Raw genomic sequence first — 12404 nt, 5'->3', positions numbered from 1 at the left:
TCTTACCTCTCTCACTCATAAAGGTAAACCATTCGAATGGGGTTCGAAGCAAGAGGAAGCCTTTTGTACTCATGCTTTGAAATGCTCCTATTCTAACCCTCCCTGATGGAAACGACGACTTTGTTGTATTTTGCGATGCATCCCATCAAGGCCTTGGTTGTGTTCTCATGCAACGAGGTCAAGTCATCGCTTACGCATCAAGACAACTAAAGGTCAACGAGAAGAACTATACGACTCACGATCTCAAACTGGGTGTCGTCATTTTCTCTCTCAAAATCTGGAGACATTACCTTTATGGTACAAAATGTGTGGTTTTTACCTATCATAAAAGCCTTCAACATATTTTTGACCAAAAAGATATCAACATGAGACAACGACGATAGGCCAAATTACTTAGTGATTACGATTGCGAGATTCGCTACCATCCCGGTAAAGAGAATGTTGTCGCCAATGCCCTAAGTCGAAAGGTTATTGTTAAATCCGTCCTGCTTCTAAGTGTTGTTGTTCAAACTGATCTTCAAATTCGTATCTTTCAAGCTCAACGTACCTCCGTCGAAGAAGGTAATATGTACGAAGAAATGTCATGTGGAGCCGAACTTCAACTCGAAACTAAACCCGATGGTCTTTTGTACTTTCTCAATCGTTTGTGGGTTCCCGATCGCGATGACCTTCGCACTTGTATACTCGACGAAGCTCACAATTCGCATTATTCCGTTCATCCCGGTGCGAATAAGATGTATTTCGATCTTCGTGCTACCTTTTTGTGGCCGGGTATGAAAAAGGACATAGCGTTGTTTGTATCTAAATGTCTTACTTGCTCAATAGTCAAAGCCAAACATCAAGGAAATTTTGGCCTACTCGAGCAACCACCGATTCCTGTTTGGAAATGGGAAGACATTGCTATGGACTTTATCACCAAATTACCCAACACCCAAAAAGGTAATGATAGTATTTGGGTGATCATCGATCGTTTGACCAAATTCGCTCATTTCATTCCGATCCGGGAGAAGTATTCTGTCGAGCAGCTTGCTCAAATATATGTTCGGGAAATTGTGTGTCGACACGGTTTACCATTGACAATCATTTCTGATCGTGATGCTCATTTTACCTCTCAATTTTGGCGATCTCTTCAAGAAGCTTTGGGAACATATCTCGATCATAGCAGCGCTTATCATCATCAAACGGACGGCCAATCCGAACGTACTATCCAAACACTAGAGGATATGCTACGAGCATGTGTTCTCGATTTCAGTGGGAATTGGGATTCTCACATCTCGTTCATTGAGTTCTCTTATAACAATAGTTATCATTCTAGCATCGAAATGGCTAATTTTCAAGCTCTTTATGGTCGTAAATGTCATTCCCCGATTAGTTGGAACGAAATCGATGAAGCACAAATCACGGGACCCGAAATGGTCACCGATGTCATTGATCAAATCCGCAAAAATCTCTTAGCCGCTAGAAGTCGTCAAAAGAGTTACGCCGACAAACGGAGAAAACCGATCGAATTTAATGTTGACGACCTTGTCCTTCTAAAAGTATCTCCTTGGAAGGGGGTAGTCCGTTTCGGAAAGAAGGGTAAGCTAGCTCCTCGTTTCGTTGGTCCTTTCAAAATTCTTGAACGTGTTGGGAAAGTAGCTTATCGACTTGAACTACCACAAGAACTTGCCGGTGTTCATCCGACATTTCACGTTTCGAATCTCAAAAAGTGCCTAGCCGAGAGTAATCTCCATATACCTCTCGATGAAAACATGTTGATGAGTCGATGATCATGGTTGAACGACCCGTTGAGATCATGGATCGCAACGAGAAGAAAACCAAGCGTAGTCGTATTCGGTTAGTCAAAGTTCGATGGGAATCACGGCGTGGCGCAGAATTTACTTGGGAATGAGATGACGCAATGAAAGAGAAGTATACACATTTGTTTGCATCGTCGTCCTCATCTTAATTTCGGGACGAAATTTTCTCAAGTAGGGAATACTGTGACATTCGTCAATTTCGAGTCACTTTAGTATTTGTCATATTATGTAAACCGACAATTTTTGTAAACCGAAACCTTGGATATAATCAAAATGATGGATTTTTTGTTACATTATTGTTTTATACTTGTCGGTTCTCAAAAACACCCTTTTCGGTCCTTAAAACGCTTAAAACAACTCCGGGGGCCAAAACTGACAATTTTGAAAGTTCAGATTTTTCGTTTGTGACCTTAGCGCCACGCTAAAGTCCAGGGGCAGAGACCTTAGCGCCGCGCTAAAGGCAGTCTGCACTTGATTTCGGTTTTCGTTATTTTGTGCTTGTTTTGACCTTTTTACATGCAAATACTTGTTATTATCACCCATCTTTGACCCAACTCCTTCCCCTATATACACACTACCATTTCCACTCATTTACACCTGCTAAAACTTCAATTTCTCTCTCAGACATCAAAGATTCAAGGTTAATATTATTGTTTTCTTGAAGAGTTTGACTTCTAAAAGTCAAACTGAGTTTAATCTTTCTTTCAGTTTGTTCATCTAACATTATTTATACTTGATTATGGTGGTACAACATATATATAATACACACCCCTTGTTACCTTTGGTAGTTACTTCTCCGACTCCGGTTGGTTAAGTTTCGGACCTCGTAAGGCAAGGCTTTATGGAGGACTTCGTGTTCTTGATATATACACACACATAACTTGTTTGCACATATTATTTATGACTAACTTCTGCTCATATTAGTTTATTTACAAGTTCCATGGTGTGGGTTCTAAGAGTCTATGCTTCGGTTTAACCACATATATCTCTAAACCGGAAACCGAACTTTTGCTTACTAGTTTTGTTAAAAATAGTTGTTTAAACATGTTTAATGTTAGATTTGAGTTTCTAAAATCATCTTTACAAGGTCTTTGATATTAATCATGTGGAATCCATCTATGAACTCGTTGTGAGATGGAAACCGAACCAAACCGAAACTTTTGCTTAAAAGACTTGTTGTAAACTTTTTAGTTGTAAAACTTAAATATTTTTCATTTATAAATTATTATACAAGATCTATGATATTTGGGCATGTGGAAACCAGCAATGAACATATTGTGAGATGGAAAACGAACCAATCCGATTTTTACTCGCTTAAGACACACAAGTGTGTTTTTAGCTATCAAGAATTGTATATTTCTTTAAAAATAGTTTACAAACTGATTTTAATTATTTTCTTAAGTACTTGGAATTGTTGGATCCAACTTGATCTCATAACATAGTTTGGACCGACAAAACCGAACACTCGCTTAACGTACGTTGTTAGTTCTAAAACAATAGATCTACATACTTGGTTAAGTCTTATAAAGTTTTATTGAGTTATCTCATAACATTCATTATTTTGGAAAGTTGACTTTGGGTTTGACCAATTATCAATACCGGAACCAACAACCCGAACACTCGCTAAAGACCCGTTTTAGTATCTTTGTCCCAAAGGAATTTGCATTTAACATTTTTTCTCACCTTATTACTTAACATAGGTTAAGTAAATATTAAGGTTATTACTTAACATAGGTTAACTTGCATTTTGCATTTAGCATTTTTTCTCACCTTATACTTTACTTAAATAAATGCTCGATTTGGTGTTCTATGCTTACATGATTATGTGTTTACCGCTTTTGGAAGGTTGATTCATAAATCCGTGAACTATCTGGTATTCTCTTATAGCACGGTGCCGTTAATGTATTCTTATTAACGACCTCATGAAATCCGAATCTATTTGGTATTCTCTTATAGACGGTGCCGCTAATGTATTCTTATTAGCGACCTCATATTATCCAAATTATTGCTATTTATTTGTTGTTTCATATACAAGATTGTTGCTTTTCTATTATATACATATATGCTCAAAAACTATGAATTGCTCACCAACCTTTGTTTTGACAAACTTTATTTTATGAAATGTTACAGGTTTGCATCTAGGTTGATTTTGGAGTTCGGTGAAGAAAACGTCACAAATACCGTTAGGATATTAGCAAAAATGAACAATATTTGATTTGCTATATTTTGTTATATTTTGTTGTGTTTGACTTATGATTATTGTTATGTGACATTCTTCGATGTTATGAAATGAAATGAGTTGTTAAATGTTGTCGCTTAAAATAGTGTCATGCGCTTATGGGCAATCATTACACCTCGGCATGTTCCGTCGCCTTTGGTCGGGGTGTGACAGTACGGGTGTTCCTTCCTTAGACGGTTATACGGAAGATTCATATGTTTTGCGGATGATTCATATGCCGGCTGTCATTGTACCCGACTGTTCACCTTTTTGCTTTTTTGAATTTCCCACGTGACGTGGCGTCTGCCGATTGGATGATGATTTTCTCTCTCCACTGTTCATATCCCATCGTATTAGTTGTGATGGGTATAAATAGTGGAGGCGTCTTCCTTTCGAAGGTTTATTGCCCTTGATTTCTATCCTTCTATCTTTCGATTTTTCTTTTTCCAACGGCTAATATGTCGATTACTCTTCAAAATTGCTCGCTGTTTTCCCTTTCTGACCAAACCCATGGCTAGTCAAATAGTGGCTCCCCGTATAGATGAGATAGAAGTTAGATAGGAGTGATCCGAATATGAAGAGTTACTTAATACGTATGGTATCCCACCGGAGTGGGGACCCGAGTTCCCTGCTGCCGGATCTGTCGTTAGTCTGCCACCCACTGGCAAGATGACCGTATATGCCGACTACTTCGTTTATGGGAATTTCCATTTTCCTAAAACCAAGTTTTTTATGAAGGTGTTAAGTGCCTATGGGATTTACTTATCCCAGTTACACCCTCGTACCGTAATGCAAATTCGTTATTTCGAATTTGTGTGTACGGCCCATGGGATGTTGCCCTGGGTTGACCAATTTCCCGTATTTTATCGGATGACAAACCGCGGTGGGTGGTTTAAATGTCAGCCCATAGCCGATAGGATTATCGGTCATGTGACCGAGGGGGGTTTCAAGGATTGGCACAACAAATTCTTTTGGATTTCCGAGGATGTCGTTCCGGATGCGATGGTTCAACGTCCAGCCAATGAGGCACTTCCAGAAGTTGTTACGGCCAAACATGAGGGCCGAGAGTGGTTCCGCGTTCTAATTTCGGAACCATCTCCGATGCGGGCTTTACAAGAGGAAGCCCTAGTATTGGCGGGTATGAGCCGCCTATGGCCGTATCCAGACTTGGAGCCTGTTTTTATGGGTTTGAACGAACGTGAGCTTTATTCTATTTTTTTCTTCCTCATAATTGTTATTAGATTTTTTATCTAACTTGCTTCGTGTGGCTTTTCTAGGCGAGGGGCCAATGCTGAATGCCTTATTTGAGAATAGGAGATGCACGGGGAAGCGTATTTGCGACGCTAAAGAGATACCCATCTTCTAGAGGACTAAAAAACATTTCCTTTTCCCTACGAGGGTACGTGCCGAACCAATGGCTTCGTATGCCATTCACCTTTCAGGTGCGTATGTCCTTAACCCTCACCCACTCAATGTTCTTACTTCTGACGGAGTGATCGTCATTTTTTCCTCGAGTGACGAATCATCTTTCGGGGAAACATAAGGTTCAGATGATTTGTCTGAGATCTCATCTGTCTCGCATCTGCCTGCAGATTCAGACCGAAAGTGGAACTACTGGTCCTCGCGAGCAAGTGACACCAGTATGAGTCACGCAGCTGCCACTGATGGAGGACCGGTGGTGAAAAAGCCGAGGACACAGCGTCCGCAAAGACAGAGGGTCAGCCTTGCAGATCGCATGAAGGGTTTGGCTGGTACATTTCAAAGACAACTTTCTTCGACCATTTGAGTTTTTACCAACACTTATTTGTAATTTACTTGTGCAGATCTACCCGTAGTAGTTGGCGAGACGAATAAATTACCATCTCCTACGCTTAAGAGTGATAAACTACCGTCTCCTTCTCCCGAAAAAGAAGATAGGCCACTAACTCCTCCGCTTGAGAAGAACCTAGAGGATCCTCTTCCTCCACCGAAGGGGGAGGATCCTTTGGATTATCTGTTTAGGGCTAGAGATGCTTCTAGTTCCCAAGAAAGGGAAGAGAATGTGGAGGGAGCGGCATTCAAAGTGCCGGATTTCTCATCCCAATTTCCACATTTCTCCTTCTCGTCTTCTCCTTTTTTTTCACAAGTGAAGGGGATGGGTCTCAATTTCAACGTCCTCCTCTAGTCGTTGAGGGAGTTGTAGCCCATGGCGTCCCACATCCATCTTCTTCCACCCCTGTAGGCCTCGAGGGTCCAAGTACAGATTATTTCGGATAGCCCAATCCAGGGGAGGATTACAACATGTTTATTCCTCATTGGAATATCATGAATGGGTCTCGCTTTACCAACCCGGACGTCTGTGCAACTTTATTAATTATTTTGTACCGCCTGTGGAACGGATCCATCAACGTGGACGTTCTCACCATGACATCCATATGGATTATTCCTCGTCATTAGCCAATACTTTGGCTTGTGGACATGAAACTTTGCGTGAATGGCGTACCATGGGTGGGAAGTTGGGCGAGATGACTCACTCCGCTGAGAAGGCCAAGAAGGAGGCCGACGAGCATCGTGTGGCGGCTAATACGGCGAAATGAAAATTATGTGACGCCGATATTGCCCTTAAAAATAAAAAAGATAAGCAAACGGCAGCTGCCCGGCAGTGGAAGGAGGCTTGCGACATACAGAATTCCATTCTTCAAGCTGCCCGCGATGAAACCCAGAGGAAAAAGGAGGAACTGGCTAAGGCGCTTGATGCTATATCAACCTTAGAGAGCCAAGTAACCTGCCAAGGTGCCCGAATCCAAGAACTTGAAGCGGAACTGAAGTTGCAGAGAGAGCAGGTTGATCTTAAAGATAAAAATGCTGCTGAGATGCAAACTGCCTATGACTCTCTTCTGTAGGCTCGTGATGAAGCGGAAGCCCATGCGGCTGAATATCTTAACGACAAACAAAAGATAGCTGACGGGTTTCATGAATTCCAAGAACGAGCAGAGCGGGCCTAAAAAGAGCGACGATGGTTGCTGTGTCGAGGTCTCAATGCGGTACGCTCTCCCAATATTCCGCTTGTGATATTACCTGTTGTCCATCAATTGTTCAATAAGTGTTCCTCTTTATTGCATGTGATTAAACATATCAAGGAAGGGCCTAAACTGACGGATAGTTTTGCCTTTTTGCTCAAGGCTTCCTCTCAATCCGGTCGCGTAATAGGGTTTAATGAAGGGATGGAGTATGCCCAAACTGGTCGTGCTTTCGAGGACCATCCGCTTCACGGACTTAACGTTACTCAGGAGTATGATATGCGGATTAATGATTATGACAACCTATCATTTCCTTTGCAAGATAAACTTTCGGAATTTGCTGCGGTGGCTGACGGTGTGCATCAACTAAAGAAAATACTTGGAGGAAGATTCGGAAGATACTTTGCGTACCCCTCCAGAAGACACTCCGTCAACGCCTCCAGAAGATGTGTTCGCCCGGAACCCTTAAATTAGGCCTAGGACTTTGTAATTTCTTTTCCTATTTTGCAATTATCTTTTGATTTATGATGAAAAGGAACTTTTTGTCCTCTTGTGAATATTATACTGTCGCTTTTTAAGATATTATCCTAATGAGATAGTTTGAATTGTATAATGATGAATCTTGCAAGTGGGAAGGTTTTGATGACGTGGCGAAAACAGAAATATCAAGAAGTGATCTACAAGACGTGTACAGCGTCTTTTGACAGCCTGTTTTTAATTTTTTGTTTTTCCCGCCTAACGTGTCAGCCACCAAGTGGTCCATTTTTTCTCTTTCCTCTAGCATTCAATCGGTCTCATTAACTGTAATGCATATAAATAGACCATACCCCCCCCCCTTAATTCATTCTTATCTTTTACTGATTTCTCTTCCCTTTTTCTCTCTTCAATAACAGATCGGAGATTTCTTCGTTCTATCTTTCGATCTTCCAATATAAGTTCTTTATCAGAATCTAATATTTTGGTTCATTTAAATGGTGGGAGATAAGAAGAGTGCTCCTGCAATTCATGAGGTTGTCGTTAACCTCAAAGAGAAGGATTATAACGATGTTGTTAATGTTTACGGTTTGGCCCTTGAGTGGGAACCTAAGCGTCCGGCCGACGGCTCTATTGCTATCGATCCTCCGGCAGGAAAAATGGTCGTGTATACATAACCTTTTACCTCAGGAAACCTCTGATTCCCTGTGACAAAGTTCGTTCAATAGATCTTGACGACATATGGGGTTCACCTGTCGCAAATCCATCCTTTCGGGATACTGAGGATTCGTCATTTCGAATTCTGTTTGCAGGCTCGAGACCTTGAACCATCCGTCGGCATATTCGCAGTCTTGTATAAGATGACTTATCGAGACGGGTGGTTTAGTTGGGCCACAACCGGGAAGGCGGTGATTTCTACTAAGTGGATCCGCAGCCTTTATGGCTGGAAACCAAAATTTTTCTAGATCCGGGAGGACGTCGTCCCGTTCACCATGATCTGTGGGAAATCGGATGATGGAATGCCCACGGTTGCTTCCACCACAGCAGTGAACGCTGCCTGGTACACAACGTTGATCAGCACGCCAACTCCCATGCGCGCGATTCATGAGGGGGCGATGGTGAGTGCTAAGATGAGCCGTTTATGGCCGTTCCCTAATCTGAAGCTATATTACGAGAAACCGGACAAGAGTAAGTATACTATTACTCTATCCTTTATGTTTCTTCTGAATTCTGACTTTTATTTTTATGTATGCAGGTGAGGGTTCCGTGTTCAGTACGCTCTTAGACCATGAAGAGGGTCTCATGGTGCGTCGTCCTATTGATCCAAAGGAGTTTCCGAGGCGATGTATGCGAAAGGTGAGGAATTTTACTTGAAAGTTGAGGGCATTCTATAACCTCAACCTGTTATTGCTGTTACTTCAAGCGGAGTGATAGTACTTCTTTCGTCTAGCGAGGAGTCATCACTCTGTGAAGGAGGGTTAACAGTTGATACTACTAATGCTTTATCCTCGACTGTAGGTCTGACTTGTAAGCAGGATCAGAACCCTACCATGAGCAAGGAAGCTGGTGGTGATGGGGATGATGATGTCACCGCCGAAGGTGAGCGTCCAGTTGCTGATGCGGGTACTTCCAAGGCTGCTGGGAAGCGAAAAGTGCAAGCAACCAAGGCTGCCCCATCTAAAAAACGGAAAAGAACAACACTGGAAGCTCGCCTTCGACAAGATGCTCTTAAGGACACCTCTGCAGGTCACACTATTACATCTCCTAGTTGTGTTCTTAATATGTGAGATACATTTGTTTGATGAAATAAGAATTATTTTACAGGAGATTTGAGGAAGTCTGCCAAGGACCTCGCTGGTCAAAGAGGGTCAACTCCTTCTCCAACTCCACCGTCACCACCACCCAACATTGCTCAAGATCCAATTGTCATAACGGAGACCTCTCCTTTTCAGGAGAAGGGAGGTGGTAACTCCAGAGATCCCCTCGTCTCATCATTCTTAAATGTCGAGCAACAATTTAGAGATCAGGGGGAGTTAGTGCCTTTTCGTCTGGGCCACAAGCATCCGCGTCCCACCATGAGGAGGAGTCTGAAGTGCACCGTCCTCATTGGTCCGTACGCCGGAACTCGACGTTTGGCGAAGTGGACGTGTGTATGGAATACTTGCAGGAGAACCTTCCTCCCGCTGAGAGGGAGCGTCAACGCCGTCGTGTTCACCAAGAGCTACTAAACTCTTATTCTTACTACTTGGCGAATACTGTTTCCACCAGCCAGGAGATATGTCAAGATTGGCTGGGTTTTAATGAGTCGTGGGATGAGTTGGAAGCTAAAGCGGCCGAAGCTAAAAAAGAAGCCCTAGGGTCTATGAATGAGGTTAAGGAGAGCCGCTTAGCTGCTGAAACTGTGGAGCGTCATCTGGCGGATGCCAAGACGGCTCTGGAAGTAGAGAAGGTTGGCCGAACTGCTGCTGAGGAAGCCCGAGTTGTTCTCCAACAACAGCTAGATGAACGCGATGCATTGATAAAAACTCTAAAGGCCGACGCAGCAGCCAAGGACGACCGTCTTGCCACCCTTGCTACCAAAAACCGGGAGCAAGCCTTGGAATGTGTTGGGCACAAAATGGAGTTTGTCCGGGCTAAGGCGGACAAGAAAGTCTGTTGAGGAAAGGAGTTCCCGAGGTATTTCCCTTATTTTTAATGTAAATATCCATATCAACAACCAATCATTCATGTTTGTCTGTTTAAACAGGTTATTGCCTATGTCCGAGAAGGTGATGAACTCGTGAATTGTCTTGCCTCTCTTTTGAATGCTTCTTCCTAAGCCGGTCGTCAGATGGGTTTCCAGGAAGGCTATAAATTTGCCGAAGAGGCCAGGCTTCTGGAGGAATTCATCCTGCACAGCCAAAATACTGCTGCGATGCTTATCGAGAAAACGAAAACTTTCAATAATTTAAAGTTTTCTATTGAGGAGCAGATATCTGAGCTTGCAGACGAGGAAGACGGGATAGGGCAGTTGAAAGATCTCCTTGGTCTTGATGAGGGAGATGAAGGAAATCAGACTGACGCGGAAGGCGAAAACGCGGAACACGAAGGCGCGGCGTCGTAGATATAGCTTCTTCTTTTTTGTAATTTGTTCATTTATTGTAATCCCGTTTGCACATATAAAAGAAGTTTTGTTCCATCCGATACACTTTGTCTTATTCCTCATAATATAAGTGTTTGTAGGATCTTCTTGCTTGTCAATAAAGGATTACATAACAATGGAAATACGTATTACATTAGACTAGAATAAAATTTTCATAGATCAGGCATAAGCCAAATTACAAAAGATGAAATTACATATTTTTGACTAATCTATTTAGGCACGTAGGCCAAAAAAGAAGACATACTATATGTAGCACTTTTTTAACTGAGCACCGTTCCAAGTTCTAGGAACCTCAGTCCTGTTTAACTTTTCTAACTTGTAAGCACCTTTAGATAACACTTGTTTAACTTTGTAAGGTCCTTCCCAAGTTGGGGCCAAGTTTCCCGGAGGTTCCTGCCCGGAAGCATCGTTGTTGCGGAAGACAAAATCTCCCGCATCAAATGTGCGTTTTTGGACCCGCGAGTTGTAATATTTCTGCAGTTGGCCTTTATAATTGTGATCGTGGATCGATGCCAGTTCCCTCCTCTCTTCAAGATGGTCAAGATTCATCCGGAGTTCGTAATCAAAATCATCGATCAACAAGACTCTTACGGATGGAATCCCAATTTCGGCTGGGATCATGGCCTCAGTGCCATAGGTTAAACTAAAGGGCATCTCAGAATTACTAGAATTCTTTTGAGTGCAGAAGGCCCAAAGTACTTGGGCCAGTTCGTCAACCCAGCCCGTCCGTTTAGTTCCTAACCTCGCTTTGATCCCTTCCTTAATTGTTCGGTTGGTCCGTTCAACCTAACCATTTGCTTGCGGATGAGCTACAGATGTAAAGTTTTGAATGACTTGAAGTTCTTTCAACTATTCTTGTAGTCCGCTATCCGCAAACTGGGTCCCATTTTCACTTACCAATTCCTGCTGAAGACCAAACCGGCATATGATGAATTCCCAAAGGAATTTCTTAACGCTTGATGCCGTGATTGATGCAACTGGTTTGGCTTCCACCCATTTGGTGAAGTAATCAATGGCCACTATAAAAAATTTAACTCGTCCAGGGGGTTCTGGGAAAGGTCCCATAATGTCAATAGCCCATTCTGGAATGGCCAAGCAGACGTCACCGGTATCAGCTCATTTTTTGGACGCATGGTGTTGGGAGGATGACGTTGACAAGAATCGCATTTCCTAATTTCTTGTACGGCGTCTAAATGCATTCCTGGCCAGTAGTACCATGCGTTCATGATCTTTGCTACCACCATCCTTAGGCCCGCGTGTAAGCCACAGATACCCTCATGAACTTCTCTTATCAGATAGTTCGCATCTACACATCGTAATAATGGCCCAGGAAGGACATCCGGTATAAAACGCCATCAGTCATCTGCTAATTCAAAGCCTTGTGTTTGATTTTTTGAGCTACGGTCTTCTCAGCTGGCAAACTTCCCGATGACAGATAGGCTATAATCGGTGTTATCCAAGATTCTACGCCAGTTTGAATTACCAAAACTTGATGTTGTGGAATGGACGGGTGATCCAGGACTTCAACACGAATATCTTTAGCAAAGTGCTCAAAATTTGTTGAGGCCAATTTGCTAAGGGTGTCCGCTGACTTGTTCTCGCTCCTCTTGATATGAATGACGTTGAAGGAGGAAAATTGACGAATCAAGTCTTTTGCTTGTGACAGATATGAAGCCATAACATCATTTTTTGCTTCACAAGTTCTGTTCATCTGCCCAGCAATAAACATGGAATCCACATGTGCCTCCAAATGTTTCACCCCAAGTTTCTTG

At 42.5% G+C, this 12404-nt stretch overlaps 1 protein-coding gene across 1 annotated transcript; it reads right to left on the bottom strand.

Moving 5' to 3' along the window:
- Positions 1 to 10875: 10875 nt before the first annotated feature.
- Positions 10876 to 11286, bottom strand: LOC143608831 (uncharacterized). The gene has a single exon (XM_077083759.1). The coding sequence runs from the start codon at positions 11284 to 11286 to the stop codon at positions 10876 to 10878; it is 411 nt and encodes a 136-aa protein (XP_076939874.1).
- Between the last annotated feature and the right edge of the window lie 1118 nt (positions 11287 to 12404).

This window comes from Bidens hawaiensis, unplaced genomic scaffold (genome assembly GCF_021521415.1).
Source record: "Bidens hawaiensis isolate Kalapana, Puna unplaced genomic scaffold, B.hawaiensis_p1.1 tig00419438_1, whole genome shotgun sequence".
NCBI classification, from domain to species: Eukaryota; Viridiplantae; Streptophyta; class Magnoliopsida; order Asterales; family Asteraceae; genus Bidens; species Bidens hawaiensis.
Note: the sequence above shows the minus strand (reverse complement) of the source record. Positions and strands in the feature narration are given on the sequence as shown.

What these genes read in the sequence shown, in the direction of transcription:
- LOC143608831 (XM_077083759.1), bottom strand. Translation starts at nt 11,286, where the DNA reads ATGCCCTTTAGTTTAACCTATGGCACTGAGGCCATGATCCCAGCCGAA.